Source organism: Lutjanus erythropterus, chromosome 13 (genome assembly GCF_056507025.1).
Source record: "Lutjanus erythropterus isolate fLutEry1 chromosome 13, fLutEry1.hap2, whole genome shotgun sequence".
NCBI lineage: Eukaryota > Metazoa > Chordata > Actinopteri > Lutjaniformes > Lutjanidae > Lutjanus > Lutjanus erythropterus.
Genome location: NC_139329.1, coordinates 33,112,875 through 33,130,368, shown reverse-complemented (window position 1 = coordinate 33,130,368; position 17,494 = coordinate 33,112,875). Strand labels below are relative to the sequence as shown.

General features: G+C 40.0%; 1 protein-coding gene across 1 annotated transcript in view; it reads right to left on the bottom strand.

Annotated features, from left to right (window-relative positions):
- Positions 1-2,361: 2,361 nt before the first annotated feature.
- LOC146316914 (LHFPL tetraspan subfamily member 3 protein-like) overlaps positions 2,362-17,494 on the bottom strand; it is a 36,922-nt gene continuing 21,789 nt past the window's right edge. Inside the window, exons 2-4 of the mRNA XM_084734736.1 lie at positions 10,460-10,696; positions 5,444-5,472; positions 2,362-3,150 (exon numbers count right to left, since the gene is read on the bottom strand). Coding sequence (XP_084590862.1) covers positions 5,456-5,472; positions 10,460-10,696 — 254 coding nt within the window. The 3' untranslated portion in view covers positions 2,362-3,150; positions 5,444-5,455. The remainder of the gene's footprint in view (positions 3,151-5,443; positions 5,473-10,459; positions 10,697-17,494) is intronic.

Below are 17,494 nucleotides of genomic sequence, written 5' to 3'. Positions count from 1 at the left end.
ACCTGACGTCATGGCCACACCTGCTGGGCATCTGCAAGAACGCTTAGAGACAAGAGATGGCAATAAACCAGCTCAGCATCCAAAAGTGGTGAGGTCATCACTCTCTTCTTCCCACATTTTGAGCATTGTGCACCAAGTTTGTTATGTAATCTAGCCCCAATCCTTAAATTAGGTTATCTATATTTTTTAATAATCATATTAAGAATGTTGTAATCAAATATATACATCCATTCACCAAAACTTGAATACTATTCAGTATGAGTGTTTAGTTATTCTTTGATCTTGCAAACAGTAGAGGCTGCATTTCACTGTACTTTGTACTCTGTACTGTGTACCTGTATATGTGATAACAAAGTTGACCTTTACCTTTACTTTTATCTGCAGATGAATGAGTTTGCAATAGATTCATCTCCATGGCAACTGGTCAAGTTCCCAACATTCATTAAGACTCTGCGTTATGATTGATAGCTAGGAATGAAAGTAAACCTTCAGTTGGAATTGTTTCTTTGATTGTTGAATGTTTATTGGATCATCCATGTCGGAGAATTACCACGTTTAATGTTTAACTCAAGATTCATAATTATGGTAAACATACAAGTGCTTTATATATTGTGACCAGCTGCTCTAAGGGATTTATTCTATTTCTGCTATGTGCCTTTTGGAGTAGAGAGAGTAAACCTGGCAGTGTTTGCATTTTTATTATGTCCCCATTGTGAAATATAGCACTCAAGGACAATATTTGTCCCATTGAAGAGGCACTCCAGCAAATTTATAATGCATTTCCATAAAGCTGAACAGGTTGCAAGAGACAGATTTTTAAAAGAATAGTAAAAATTGATTGATTAGTATGCGTGAAATCCCCCCAAAAACACAAGATCCTACATTTCTCATTAAGCAATTTGACAGCTTCATATTAAACCATTCCTGCCAGAATTTCCCACTTGAAATTTCCGACTTCCACCCTCCAAGCGTTCCAAGTGACAGAGTGTGACTGAGACAAACTGCGAGGTTTCTTTGGCAAATGCACACAACTCTCATCAGTGTAGACTCCTTGCATATAGGAACAGAAGAGGAAAGATGATGCATGCGGTCATAGATGCCATTATATATTTCCTTTTTGTTTATGGATTGTGTACTGTATAACATTGGCCACCTATTTTTGACATGAATAAACATGCAGAGCACATTTTACTGTATGATGGTATGTATTGTTTTAATTAAATACAAGCAAACATACTTAACTTCAACTTTTAGTTGATGTTTTGGCCTTTAATGTGCACTTCCACTGGGTCCTGCCATTGTTGTGTGACATCAGAAAACTGTTTCTTCATGAATTCAGGGTAGATGGATTTGCCCTGGGTTTACAAGTAGGAACTTTACTTTTTCAAGTTGTAAATTTGGGAAATTTTTCAGTTTTGAGTTGTCTGGCAAGCAGCATTAGTGCCTAATATGTTATAACTCCCATAACACAGAATCCTACATTTCCCACAATGCGACTTGGTCTCTCATTGCATCTTAAATTTTCTCAGACTCAGACGGACCTCCCCTGAGAGCCACAGAAGACAAACACAACTGTTTTCACAGGATGGGCAGTACTAACCATACCCAGTGATCTCATCTTCATGTGTAAAATTGATGTAGTACCCCTTTAACAAAAAAAAATCACAACAACATTTTACAGTGAAAACCTTTATTAAGTGTTCATATATTCTTAAAGGAATCTCTTAAATTGTTCTAAGTTAATCTCCTTGTCCATATTTGCTAATTGTTTGGTATCTATAGAATATCTATTTACACAGGAATATATCCACAGGTGAGGCTGGGACAGGCCTTACTGATCCGTCAACCACCACTACAGCTCACTCCTCAGGCACACTGTACACAATACTGCAACTCCATCGTGTTACCCTGTATGTCCCAACAAAACAAAGTCAGAAAACGGAAAGAGAGAGCTGGAGACAAAGACAGAGACGGACAGATTTTAGCTACACAACGGGACGATTGTGTGTGTGAGGCTGGCATATTGGTTCTCTAGCCCAACAAACGCAACACATTCACACCAACACTCACACACAGTATGTGCATGCACTCACACTCACTCACACACACCAACAGGCTTCCCTTCGCACACACACACACACACACACACACACACACACACACACACACACACACACACACACACACACACTCAGAAGCACAGTCACAGTCACACAGCAGCTACGAGTCCTGCAGCACACAGTCCTAATAGCCCCCATCATCACAGTGTAGATACCACAGACTATAAAATATTAGATTTCTTCTCAAACTGAAGCGCTGTGCAAAGTTAGCTAGCAGGGCATTGAATGGATTTAGGTAAAATTCCTAGAACATCTTTAATATTCACTGTACATGTTTTGTAATACAAGTTTTCTCTCTTTTGGATGATAATATTCTTATAAAACAGTCTTAAATATCTTTTTTTCTAGTAAATGAAGAGGAACAAAGGGGGCATGTGAGCAAAAAAAAAAGAAACTAAAACTTTCATTTCATTGTCAAACCTTACATATGAAACACAATAGATTTACATCAACCCGATATTATCTGAAAATGAGCATTTTCTTCTTTTCACAAATAAAACATGACACACACATTCTGACGGTGGTACACACAGCTAAGTGTTAACATAGTTTAATACTTGTAATTACAGAGTTTGTTTGAATGTACTGTGTGTGCGCGTGTTACAGAGTTGTGTTTGTGCATGTGAGGTGTGTGTGTGTGTGTGTTTGTGTCTGTGCTCGTACTGCAGGTGTACAATGTCGACCCTGTGCCTTCTCAGGTAGGTAGTGGGTAGTCCTTACGCTTCTCAATGGGTTAACAGTCTCTGCCCCTGTCGTGGTCTATGCGATGTAGCGCGAGGGTTAGCTCTGTAGACACATTGGGATAGAAGTGCATTGGGCTCCATCTAAGTGCTGGGGATGATGACGAAGGGATCGCAAGCAAGATGGATGGACTCGAAGGGTGGGTTACACTGGGGGTTTGGCAGGTGGATGTGACAGGCAGGCTGGCTGGTTCCACAGTATTCCTCTCCTTCAGAGACCTGGATCGCCTCCCTCCTTCAAGCTGATGTTGAGGGACTTCATGAAAACAGACACATGAAAGTTTAGGAACCTGAAAGAAGAAAAAGGAGAAAGAGACTGTGTTTGGAAATGCTTTAGTCACTACAAATGGATAGTGTCCTGCAAGATTGCCTATTTTTGTGGAAAGCAAATGTACATTACGTTACATTCAGTTTCAACATTTTTACAACTTACCAGGTATGTTTATTGACAACATTTCCTCATTTTGTTAAAGAAAACAACAACAGAGTTGGTCAACATTACTTTGCCCCCAAACTGTATTTACTGTTGCAAATTAGTTGAAAATAAACATAATTCTGGACACAGGGCTGATGCTTCTTTAAACTTCTACATAACAAAGGGACACATTGTACTTTTCACTCCACTACACTTATTTGACAGCTATATTGACTCAGATTAAACTTTTACATTAAATCATATGATCAGTTTCTAAAATACAATAAGGCTGTGACCCCTTACAAAACAGTGATATCTACTGTAGTGTCTCCTCGTCACAGATGTCTATGAGTTGTTAGCAGATGATTTCCTCTCTACACTTCTCAGATGGTTTTAAATAAACTGTTCAGGGCCCTAAAGGCTAAAAGTGTGAATATATCACAAAAAAGCAAGTGCTGCACTAGTTCTAAAAACAGTGTTGGTAATATATAAGTAAAAAAATCAAGTTCTTTTTAAGAAAAAGGCCAGTAGTTTAATAAAAATGACTGTCCAGCTCACTGTTAAAGAAGTAGAAGGTAATTGTTGGCATTTAGAAAAAATCGTCTTTCCTACCCCACTAATCTTGTCTCAGATTTATTTTGTGACACTTAGGCGCGTGCCTGACTCTAACTCCATCAAAAACAACAGCAAAACTTACACAACGTTGCATCGGTATTAATCTCTATCTAATGTCACATGTAATAATATCCAGTGTTGGACAGTACAAGTAGCGGCGTTACAAGTTTCTCAGTAACGTGGTCGTAACGTCATCAAATAGCTTTTCAGTAGTGAAGCTACTTTAGTGATCAAATAACGCGGTAGCGTCCATAGAAGCTACATTTCCCCACGCATTTCTGAACCTTAAATGCGTCTCTTCCATGTGACGTCACGTACCTGCCCTCCTGCTGATGCCCGCCATAGAAAAAAATAGGAAAAAAATGCCCACGAATTGTCGGATGCAGCAGGGCAAGATGGAGCGCGCGCAGCAGGAGACGGTGGCAGAGGAGGGGGGCAGAGACGTGAACGTGTCGTGAATCTCCATGGCGAAACCTTAACAAGTTCATGTTACTTATCGAGTCCTCACAGAACAGTTACACGTTCCGGTGTTTACTGTGGAACCGCAAAAAGGAAGCTCCTGTCAACATCCAAGACGTCCTACACAAATTTAAGGACACACATTCAGGTATTTCCCGAAGTTAACACAACAATCGCTAATCATCACAACTCAGTCAGCAAACACCAACAGCTAACATGGCGCTAGTGCAGAACTACTTTGTTTTTACTTAAAACAAAAACATAGCTTTGATGTATTTAAGCTACTTTTGTCATGTTATTGTAGCTTAGCTTGCTACATTTCTCTGGTGGGTAGCTTCAGTGTAGTGAAGCTTCATTTAATGTAGAATAACTTGTAGTTGAGCTCACTACATTTTCCAAGTAGCTTGCCCAACACTGATCTCTGTCACAAGAGACATTTTTCTGTGGATTCAGTACTTTTGAGTAAATTTTGCTGATATTAAGTGTGTACTTTTTTGTACTTTAAAGTAGAAGTTTGGATGTAGCACTGATAATGAGATACTTGTACCCTCCTTTAGCATTTCCATTTTATGGTACTTTATGCTACATTTCAGAGTGAAATTTTTACTCTTCACCCACACTATTTAAGTTACTTGATAGTTAATTCAGAAATTAAAAGTGGGAACTATTCATTGGTCCTTGAACACTAAATGAAAGCAAGGTGTAGAGCTATATGTAAGCCATTTTAACGAGATATTTGAACTTATTTTGCAAAGAAAACACATATCAGGCAATTTATTACTTCTTGCAGAGCATTTTATGTTCTTTAAAAAATGACTGGAAGTGGACTTAAAGTAAAAGATCTAAGTAATAATTCCTGGCTGGAGGTGATTACAGGAGGCAAAGACTGAGGAACAGTGCAAATTGTTTATTCTCTGAAAAATGCATTTACATTGAATTTACACTGTTGTACTGCACATGGGGACACGGCTGACATTTCAGGGCTGTAAAATATTAAAGAACAATCACATCGTGGTTCCTTACATAACAAGAGGTGACTCTGTCATACATTAATAGATCAACGTATACTGTATGTATGCTTCGTCCTCACTTACCTAAAGATTTGGTTAGGCGTTGCCTCCCTCTGCAAACACAGAAACACAGAGAAAAATATATTAAAGTGCTACAACACGGTTCTCAAGGTCATGCTATTAATAGACTCCCATGTTCACACATTGCCAAACGCAAGCATCCTTCACTATGACTGGTTGTACTGCACACAAACACCAGTAGATGGCACCAGGGATGAGCTGAATGGTGAAAAGACTACTGAGCTGAAATGAATTATTCATACAGTATATGTTAGATTCTCCAGAGCCCCAAACTAAGGAATGGTACATCATCTGGCTGCACAGTGAGGCTGTTAATTGACTGCTAAAGCAACTGATAATCCCCTTCAAGTTCTCTCCCCGATGACGTTGTCGATAGATCGCTCATCTTGTCTCTTTATCTCACACTTGTCATTTGAAGGTCACCGTAGTTTGACTTGAAAAACTAGAAACTGCACATATCTCCTCAGAGAGTTGGTTACATTACTCTGTCGAGGATATTACCAGCTGCATCCACAGTTCATTAAACATGCCGCTATAATGATCGTACGTGTGTATTTCTCTCTTAATAAAAAGCTCCTTCTGCCCCTTTAAAATATCTGCTTTTTTTCCTTTTCTCTCCTTCATTCTCATTCCTTCAATTCACCTTTGTTTAATGGGCTGTTGGTTGCCCATGCTTGTCTGGTTCCATTACAAACTACAGGGCATGGACACATTAATCCCATTTCCCACTGGGAGACATACCTGGACACAGTCCTTTTCACAGTAAATCACTGTGTAGACCTGTGGCAGTGGTGCAGAATTACATATGCATGGACAGCAGTGTATACACCGGACCATTTCCATGACTAAATCATCACATCCCTTCACTCTGTAGAAGATCTTTGGTGGGAAAGTGAGGTTTCATGGTGGCAGGGACTCTGTCAGATATTCCTGCTGTCTTTGGATCACTGTACATAGAACAGTAAGGAGCTCATATATAACTTGGAGGATAGCAGTGGTTAGATAATACTGAAAATGTTATTTTAAGAACGTTAAAGCCCCTTAAGCAGAAATCCAGGAAGTGGATTTGTCACCTTATTTGAGATGGCATCTGGTTGAATCCTCACTCAATGTTGACAAAACACACATTGTTAACAGTGGTGTGTTACATCATATGGTCAATGGTATATCAGTAAAATTTGTTATATGATAGAAAATAAAAAAAAAAATCATAGCATTACAATGGCAATATTCTGACTTGTTGACAGATTGACATCACACTTTTACACACTGCAACAACAAACATGGCTGAAAGCAAAAGTAACTTTGCTACCGGCTCCCTGGTGGAGGAGTTAGTTCCAAAAGGGGAAGCAGCTTCAGCAGGGTGGAAGTGGTTACAAAGGATCAGAAGTACAAATCACAGTAATATGTAGAAGTGCAAGAAGACTTAAAACAATAAAAAAGAGGAAATACAAGAAACTAATTTCACCATATCAAGCAGAAGTACCCGGGCGAGTTTGAGGAGAGACAAAAATCCTGTAAGAAGAGCTCAACAGCTACTGTGAGTTGTAAACTGAAAATGTTTTTCAGTATTTTGTTATGTCCTCAGGTATATCAGAGGACTGTACTATGAAGGAAACTCAGCACAGCCAGGCTTTCTTAGCACGAGCTGGCTTGACAAAACCTCGACCAGTCAGAGATAACGGGTATCACGATGATTATCAACGTGCTTTGTTAACTTGGGCTTTCCTCTACAGACTCTGTGCGCGCTCACATAAAAAGGGGCGTTCGGTGCGTCATTTGGCTCTTCTTCCGCACAAAGTGAAGCGATACCGAGCCGCCCACTTCAGTCAAGATGAGCAAGTCGCTTTAAAGAAGAGCTATGGAAAATATAGAAAATATATCTTGGCAAAAAACAACATTGTTGCTGCAAATAAGGCAGGAGAAGAAGAATGTTGGAAGAAAATTACTGATCGACTGCCATTTATTTCTAACATGACAAATGCACATTAAACTTAAACTTAATATAGAAGATTTAAACATGATGCTGTCTGTCTGACCACGATGAAAGAGATGTGAATTTTTTGGCCAAATCAAAGTAAAATGAACGTAAATGATTGAAGGTTTTCTGTGAAGAGGATAGACTCACTCACTTTACATAGTAGTAGTACGGATGTAGTTGCTTCGTCATTATTTTAGTGTGTGGATGATATACTGTATAAATTTAAAGTGTTAATGTGATCTGAAGCAAATGGGAAAAAGTGACAATATGATGCATACAGTTTGTCCTGCTGTTACACTATGTTATATTTCTACATTAGACATCTTAGTTTGGTGACATTACAAACATACCACTGCGTCTTCCCACAGTTTATCATCTATATTGTTCATAAAGATACTTTGTTAGGAAAGTACTTAGTTAAAGCGCAGCACTTTTTACAGTCAATTTAACCTGAAACTCAGAACATAACCTGCTCCCTCCCAAGTTCAGCATCAGTTACCATGGTGATCTAGTCAGGGTAAAAAAGAGCCACCTTAGTGACACTGAAACCTCCTGGCTTTAGACTCAACATATCTCACTAACACATTAATCTGGCTTCGTAGTACAGCCCTCTGAACATCCTGAAATAAAGTGATATTATTTCAGAGCCACATCACCCACCCCTAATCTTTAAACCATTTTTAATCCCAATATTTCAGAAACAACAGTTGATAATTTTGTAACAAAGCATACAACACGTAACAGTGTGATAATTGGATAGAATTATTATCACTAAAGCCTGTGAGGATCAGGCAGATTTACCTGCTGATGTATGAAAAAGCAACATCTTTGTGCAATATGATGCCATATAAAAAGCGACAGACAGGCATCATAATTTTGTCTTCAGCATTAATGCTCGATAAGGAATTTTCAGCCCAGTCAGGCAGTAAGCTGTCCTCTGTTGAAGTGTTGAAGCGCAGTGAATGAAAATGGTTTGCGGCTGCAGATTTTCAAAAGACAGGTCAGACAGTCAGAAAGGAAAAGTTCTTGTACTTTTGGAAAGTACTATCCCCCAAGTATTAGAATTTAATTTACAACGTGGTCCCACCAAGGGTTCCCAGTGCCTTAGGGAATTTTTTTGTGGTAGAAACACAACTTAAGTTCTCTTTCAGAAGAGACCAAGATCACGACTAATCAAAATGGGATAATAACTCTAAATATTTTATTTTAGGTATGTCATTTTTAGGCTTGTTGACTGTAAAGGGTTAAAAAGTTCACACATTGCTCATGTTGTCCTTTTGGTTTGGTTCACATTCTTTTATTACTTCCTAAATTTAGTTTTGCTTTTATAGATGCTGCATCAGAAGCTCATTGCATCAGAACTTTGGCTCTAAAAGTGAGCGTGTACCAAATGTGATCCTTTTTTTTTTTATGAATTCAGCTCATGCAATCTGTTTGCCAGACTAGTGTGTGTTTTTATCACCACCTTAATGAGTGCACACTTTCTATTTTCAGTCCGGCGGAGAGTCACATGGCCCATGATAAATGGCGAGGCTATTATTAAAGTATTCTCGTTTACTTTAAGTGTGTGCTTTTGCCAGCCCACTGTAGCACAAATTGCATTGAGAGTGCACTTTTAGAGCGATTTATCTGGTACCACTCGGCCAAAAAAAACTTATTCCACATCAGTGACTCTGAGATTTATGATTCAGTAAACCAAAGATTTAAAATAATTGTAACTTTAAGGGAATCAATTTCCAGCTCCTGGTGTTCTTATTCTACATGTGATAATTGTGGACAAATATTTATGATATCACTTGAGTAACTCCTCATGGTTAAAGAAGCTGTCTTAGAGTCAGTGCAGCTTTTTAAGAGTAAAATTCAAGTACTTTTCAACCACTTTCAAGGTACCTAAAGCAAAGATTTCCAGACTTTATCATCGCATCTAAATTGTTACTATAAATGTAATTGCAAATTCCTTTACAGCCACAGCAATCAAAGTATATTATCACTGTGTTTATTCTACCAGCTGTTAGCTTTGATTGTAGGCAATGTTTTGATCATGATTATTTAATGCTTGCCAATTTCAAGAATAAGGGATCAACAGAGGACTCACCTCGCTATGAATGACAAAGACGAGATTGTTTCATTTCAAATAACAATAGAAATGTGGTTTACATGAGCGTGACTGCATAATTGAAACACAAGATTGTGCTGAAAATCATCTGTCAAGGATTATATTCAAATTCAAGCATACTTCAAACCTTGAAAACATACTGGTTAAAATTCAGCTTTTTTCCAAACATTTGAGATTTTGTGCAAACACCGCTTCCTACACCCATTTTAAAGGGATATTTAAAGTTGGGGTTTGTACAAATTACTTATCAACAGCCAGTGTATTAGCTTTAAAAAAATCAGCAATTTTACCTGATAGAAAACAAGGGTTGCTGGTTGATCTGTCAGTTTGTGTTATTGTGTGACTTCTGTGTTTTAATAGCATATTTCAGATTCATCAAAGTCACACAATAATACAAACTAACTAACAGATTGAGGCGGCGGTCGGCCAGCAATGCCTGTGTTCTGTGAGGTAAAATGACTGATTTCACCAATGGAGTCTGGTTGGGCGAGAGAGAGATATATATTTTGCTTACATAAAGAGGGTTTCCCACTGGTAAAGGCTCTCTGATGGCAAGGTAAAACAGAAAAAATATTCTAAATATGGTGTACACTTAAACTGATATTGATTATTTCAGATGGGTCCTTTTAAGTGGCTAAAATACATGCCTTGCCGACTGACTTGTACTATAGGTAATACCCTATGGAAACCTCATACAACCCCAGTTTGAATAATCTGAACTATCCTTTTAGGTTCACAGGCTAGCAAATAGCAGCCTTGTGGAAGTTTTCTTAAGTAAGACACCAAATCCCAGCATGCTCCTGGAGTGCTACTCTGAATCCCGGCTCTGATTTCCGATGTGGTGCACAAGCAAAGAGAGAATTTCCCAAAGCAGATCAATAAAATATCACATTTTTTATCAGATTAGACAGTAGATTCTCACCCTTGCTCTCAGCCAGCAGCTCTTCTGTCATGAGTCCATCCTGCCGGTTCCCCAGGACGAAGGCCAGGAAGGAGAGGATGAGAGCGTCCAGGATGCCCATAATGGCCAAGATGTAGGCCCAGCGCACTGAGCAGGCGCCCAGGCTGTATTTGTCTGTCTGCTCTCCGCACATCCGCCGGACCTCGTCGCTGTCCCAACCATCAGGGTAGATCATACAACCGAGCACCAGACAGACACCTGGTGAGAGGCAGAGCAGAAGAATGGCATCGTTAGGAGGGAAAGTTAGGGGAAAGGAGGAACAAAAGGTATAAGCAGAACAAAAAACGAGTTTTGGAGGGGGGGGAGTGTGGTGTAATAAATGAGGCTGGAGGTAATGACATTTCGCGGGAAAATGAGCGATAAAGGAGGTAGAACGACCATTTCAAGTGCTTTAAAAATCTGTACCCTTATATCCTCCTCTCAGGAGGATTTTGCTGTGTTTCTATTGCATTTATCGCATTGATTTTCATTCCCTCCCTAAGGCGGGAAATAACTGTCTAGACACAATGAGTGCCAGTGGAGGAGCAGTAAAAACAGCAGTAAACAACCACAGCAGCAGTCATAGCCAGACACAAAAGCAGCGAGAGATTTAGAGCGTAGTAAAGGCTCTGATAATATGAAACGTCCTCAAAAGCCGCCTCGTATTTCCTCGCAGTTTACTTGTTTTGTTACACAACTCCAACGCCTCTTTCTCTCCCTACTGGATTTTAAATAGTGGTAATATTAGATTTTAACTGGCTGCTCCTCATTTTCAGTTGTCGCCCATAGGGCAAAAATCTCTCTCATCTTCAATTTAGATCTCTCTCATCTCCAGTTTAAAGGAGATTCTTCTCCGAGGTGATGCTGCGGCAAGAAAAACCAAAGCCAGTGCAGCCCTTCTCTCCTCTCCTCTTTGGATTTTAACTAAGCACTGCTCATTCTAAGTTTTCGCCCGAGGGGTAAAATCTCTCTCATCTTCAATTTGGATGAGGTTCTCCTCTGAGGTGATGTTGCAGCAGAACAGCAGTAGACCTGGAAAAAGAAGCTGACTGCACAATTATCCAGAGTGCACTGCACATTAATAATAAAACATACTTCACACTTCTTTAACCCTAAAACACTTGCAATGTTTCCTCCATGAATGTTGCTTGTTTGTCAATTAGGGTTTAAGCTTTTGAACATTATTCTAATTTGCTACAGATGTATACAGTCTTAGAAATAAAAGTGCTAACTAGAACCATAAAGGGTTCTTTAGCTTGTCCCCATCGGAGAATGCTGTTTGGTTCCTGGTAGAACCTTTTAGAAGGGTTCCACCGGGAACCCTTTCAGAGAGTTCTAAGTAGAACACGACATAAAGAACTATCTGTGAAAGGTTTCACCCACAACCATTCTACAGTGGTTCTCTAGGGGTTCCATCCAGAACCCTCCCACCTTCTCAGGGAGCTAACAACAACCCACTCAGGGGTTTATACTGAGAACCTTTTTATAGCCCAACGGTTTTATCTAGAACCAACCAAGGGGTTCTATCAAGAACCACCATAGGAGCTCTACTGAGAATCTTTTATATTCCAAGGGTTTTATTTAAAACCAACCAAGGGGGTTCTACTGGGAACCTTTTTATATTTGAAGGGATTTTTATCTTGAACACAGTTGGGGTCCGATCAGGAACCGATCCTAGGAACTATTCCAGAGGTTTTATCTAGAACCAGCCAAGGGCGCTTTACTGAGGATCTTTTTAAACTCTGAGGATTTTATCTAGAACTAATCAAGAGGGTTCTACTGTTAACCTTTTTATATTCCCAGGGTTTTATCTAAAACACACTAAGTGGATTCTAGAACCATTTTATGTTATGATACAAAGAACCCTTGACCGAAGAGTTCTTTAAGGATTTCAGCAATCCTTGAAGAATCCTCTTTGTTTCAAAAAGGGCTCTTTGCACGAAAAGGGTTCTTAATGGAATTCTTAATTTCTTACGAAGAACCCTTGATGAACCCTTTCTTCAAAAAAGGATTCTTCAGAAGCCAGTGGTTCTTGGTAGAACATCAGCCCTTCAGGAAGAGCCCTTTTGGAACCCTTATTTCTGAGAGTTTATAACTAACGTGTCAATGTCCTTATTTGTATCTTCTCTCTGGCTTCGACAGCCCAAAGTGAGAACAATATGCTCTCTTCTCGTATGCACACACGAGCTGCCCACACATACGCATTAAAGCACTCACACACTGCAGTTTGTTACAGTAGTGCTGCAGTCTTTAATAGTGCTGAAAGACATCAGGGGGTGTTGAGAGACATTTCAGAGAGAGCCAGTGAGTAAGAGGCAGATTACAGAGAAATGTATGCTGCAGACAAACTGCATACCTAACAGAGCAGAGCATCGCCCCAGACTCCTCTCCTACCTGCCCCTGTGGCTCCAACTGTCATAACAAATTCATATGCACACACAGGTTCAGAGAGCAAGGAGTCAGGTATTTATTCAGACTCACACAGATGGTGGAATGAACGACTCTTTTGCAGATATTTGTATGGAATTTGACCCAAAAAATATTCCTTTGGACTTCATAAGAGCTATGTGAGCAAACAACACGTGATTAAAGTGATAGTTTGGATTATTTGAAGTGGGGTTGTATGAGGTACTTACCCATAGCCAGTGTATCACCCACAGTGGATGGCAGTCAAACATTTTTACCACTATTCTTTACCATCAGACAGCCTTTTCTGATGGGAAACTGCTGTTATTTAAAGCCAAATATCTCTATCTCAAAACTAACAAAACTCCATTGGCGAAATGAGTAACTTTACCTCACAGAACGTGGGAGTGGCTGGTCTGCCGCTGCATGGTTTCTTTTGTTATTGCATGACTTCTGTGTTTTAAAATGATAGTTCAGATTCACCAAAGTCACACAGTGACACAAAAACGATTAACAGATTAAAGCACCAGTAGACCTGCATTTCCTATGTTCTGTGAGGTAAAATTACAAATTTTGCTTATGGAGTTTGGTTGGTTTGGAAAGAGCGATATTTGGCTTTAAATAACAGCAGTTTCCTGCCAGAAAAGGCAGTCTGATAGCAAAGTACAGTGGAGAAAATATTGTGAGTAAAGCGTACACTTAAAATGGTATTGAATTTTCTTTAGGTGAACCTTTTTAAGTGACTAAAATACCTGTTGTTGCTAATCCTGTTCACATCAATGCTTTGCGTAGCTTTTGTGCTGTTGGGAGTACCAACCTCATTCAACCCTACTTCAAATAATTCAAACTATCCCTTTAAGTAACAGAAATCGCTGTCATGTACTGCAGAAATAAGTAGAAATCGTGTTAGGTTTTATGAATGACTCGTATGTTTTGTTGTCTCTAGGCAACACCAATGAATCAAGAGACAGACTCTTTTCACTCAAACGAGATTTAACTCGGTCTTGACAGGTTGTGACGCGGCATCATGACGACCTTTGTCACCCAGCCCACCTCAGCGCCTTATGCAGTGTCGCATCACAGCCTGTCAAACGTCCTCTTGAGTCTCACGCATGACTCAGCTCCTGAGTGAGTGTTACTGAGGCCTCGAAGTACATGGTGACCAGTGAGAGGTCAGACTGTGAATGTGTCCACTTCCACCCGCATCACATGAAACCAAACCTGCACAATCTGTCCGCCCGTCCACCTCCTGCTAACAAGTCTCGAATGTCCCCGACACACTGACAAAGACAGAAGTTGACTGCAGAGGCCACAGAGCGGCCCCGTCCTCGACAACACAGTTACACAAGTGTGGCAGCGTTGTTGAAACAAAAACACCTTTCAATCTTTTTTGTGAAGAGGCTCAGAGCAAAGCAGAATATCTCCAACTCTAGTACATAAAAAAAGACAGTCGTCATGTTTTCCTCTGTCTGGCTTTCTGGTTTGTTCAGCAATACAAGGTGTTTGACAAACAGTTAACACTATAACAATGGTTGTGCTCGGCTGCAGATACCTCAGAGGGGGAGTGTGATGCCAAAGCTGCTTCTTCATACTTGACATGGACACAAAATGTTGAATGAATATACAGTAGAGTATATTATAAAAAAGTAATCGCTTGAGTAGTAACAATTCTCTGACTCCAGCTTCCTAAATGTGAATATTATCTGGTTTCTTTAGTCCTCTATGACACTAAACTAATATCTTTGGGTTGTGGATAAAACAAGACATTTGAGGACGTCACCTTGGGGTTTTTGAACTGAGAACAGACTTTTTCTGGCATTTTATAGATCAAACAACTAATTAATTAAATGATAAAATAACTGACAGATTAATCAACAATGAAAATAATCGCTAGTTGCTACTTGAACATCAGACTCTGTTTGGGTCTTAAGTTACACAGTGTTTATAGCTTGCAGCAAAACCAAACAGTAGCTTGCTAGTTCAGTAATGTTTGGTCTCGTTTGCACTAATGTAGTATTGATTTTAAGATTCTATTGTTCAATTGGGCACTTTGGAACAGCAGAAACAAGCAATGAAAACAGCAGTAATATGTTGTTTAAGTTGATATGCCATACAAGGTTGATTATTTACACATTCAACACTTGATTTCATTGATTTAGTCATGTTTCTGGCCACCTGACGATTTTATGTCCAATATTAACTCTCCTTTTAGCTCTGTTTTTGGTCTCATCTAGCTCTAGAGGAAAATTTGTGTCTCTTTAACTGCTAAATGCTCCAGTATTTCCGCCAGCTTACCGCTAAATGTGTCTGTCTGCTGCTTGTTGCTGAGCAGGTAGTGTAGAGTGAAATTTTAGAGCTTTTCTGCTGAAAACATCTGCAGTCACCGTCAACATTATGGGAGCGGTGGGAATGAAACCAAAACCGTTAAGTTGCAGCTGGACGGCAAGACAGTGAGCCAAAACTCCCGATATAAAGATTCTGTCATCACTATGAGCAACCCCTTTCGCACAGCATTTTTAAATATCTTGGGACCATGTTGGAAATAAGTGCTCTAAATTTAACATCTTACCCACTGGATAGTTGTGATTTTTTGTAGATCCATAAATAAATCATAAGTGAGCAGCAGTGAGGACCCTCGCATGTTCTGACTTGTTGAGTGAAAAGGGCTTGTTGCTTTATTGAGTGATGCAGCCTGGGAAAAAAAAGACAATCTGTCCATCCTGAGATAGTGCTGAAAAGCTGAACTCAGTTAGCTGTCATGTTATCTGGTGACCTCAGGGGGAAGCTGTCCACATATTCTCTGAGTGCTCCTCCACTGGGGGTTTGGGGTATGGGAAATCTTCAATAGTGGTGCATTGATATTATTTGTCACTTTGGAATAAGCATACAATCCTACCAACCTGCTTCCTCTAACTGCATGAATGCAGTGTATATGATGGGGGTTTATGTAACAGGTTTTAACAGAGGATGTGCCACTGAATACCAAATAACATTTGATACACTATGAGTCAATACACACCACCATTACTATTCTCTCTCCCTCATGATGCATTTACTACAAAGGTAACAAAAGCTTTTCCAGATCCTTCTGGGTGTCTCCTGCATGCTTTTGGCTCCATTCAACGCCATCATGAATATTACATTGAGGCTCGGGAAGGGAGAGAAGAGGCGCGCACAGAGCTGTGGAGCAGGTGAGAGAGAACGAGACTGAGGGTGCAGGAAGAAGACGAATAAAAGAGGTGTACACCGACAAACGCTGATAGCATCGGGGGAGAGAGACCAAAAGAGAACAAGAGACACAAGAGCAGTAAAATATCTGTCACAGTCACGAGTGAACAGTGTAAAATATCTCCTCCAAAGCCTGCCTCTGCAGATGAACATCTCCGAGGGATGCACCGGCGAGGATTACACCAACAGAGGGTGCCACATATGCCGCTCCTGTTTCCAGAAAACAGCTTGTGGTTAGAGGAGGAGCACATGTCCCCTCCACACACTCTAACAGTAAGCCTGGAGTCAACTAATCCATAACCACACAACACAGCCCAGCAGGCCCATCACAGCATCAGCTTACATAACAAGGAGGAGCTTCATCAAAATTCGCAGAGGAAAAAGACAAATTGTAGCACCTTGCAGTGTTCACCCATGTTGATAATACCAGAAGGAGAGAGGAGGTTTGCTTTAGGTTCTCACACTTTTAGAAGGAATCAAAAAATGCAAATATGATGTCATATTATGGGCAAAACAGCAAGTCATTTATATTCAAGCTCTATATTAAAATGCTTTTCTGCATATGTAGAATTCTGATCACAAGTTATATGTATAATATGCTACAGTGCATTTGTTCAAATGTCATTAGGGACATACTGTGTAGTGTAAATACAGAAATTGACGCAGATGCAAAGTGTAAATCAGAACCAAATAGTGTGAGCGATATTAGAGGAAATATTCAGCAAAAAAAAAGCCGTGAAGTGAAGCTTTTATTAGCAGCATTGATGGGCCAATTTTTTGCGAGGTGTTTTGCGAGATAACGAGCCAAGTGTGAAAGTGCATCATCATATAAATTTTAGCACAGTCTATCTAAAAAACTTAATAGACAATATCGTTTTATGTTAGTTCCTCTGTTTCAGGAAGCTCGATATAAAAATAACAAAAGAACAAAAAGATCCAGTGATGCAGATTCACATGTTCCCCTGACTTTGACTGCATACTGTATGTGTGTAGGTGTGACCTCTGTGTCTATTTCAGATGATTAGTTGATTAATCAGGGTCCGAGCACTGAACAGTGTGAGAAACCAACTGGCTTCTTTCTGTCAGGGGTCTTGGTTTCTACTCTTGGACCTTCTTCTCCTTCCTGTCCTTGTATTGGCAATGATGTTTGGGAGTGAGCGCCTTCCACAGAGACACTCTTGGCGGTTGTTCTTGGACCTTGTCTGGTGTTTCCTGGACAGTGTCTGAGGCCTCCTGGATTTTGCTTGGAGTCCTGGACTTTGTTTGGAGTCTCCTGGATTTCATCTGGAGTCTCCTGCAGGTTGTTTGGAGTCTCCCGGACATCGTTTGGCATCGCCTGAATGTCAATTGGCGTATCCTGGATGTTATCGGTGGTCTCCTGAC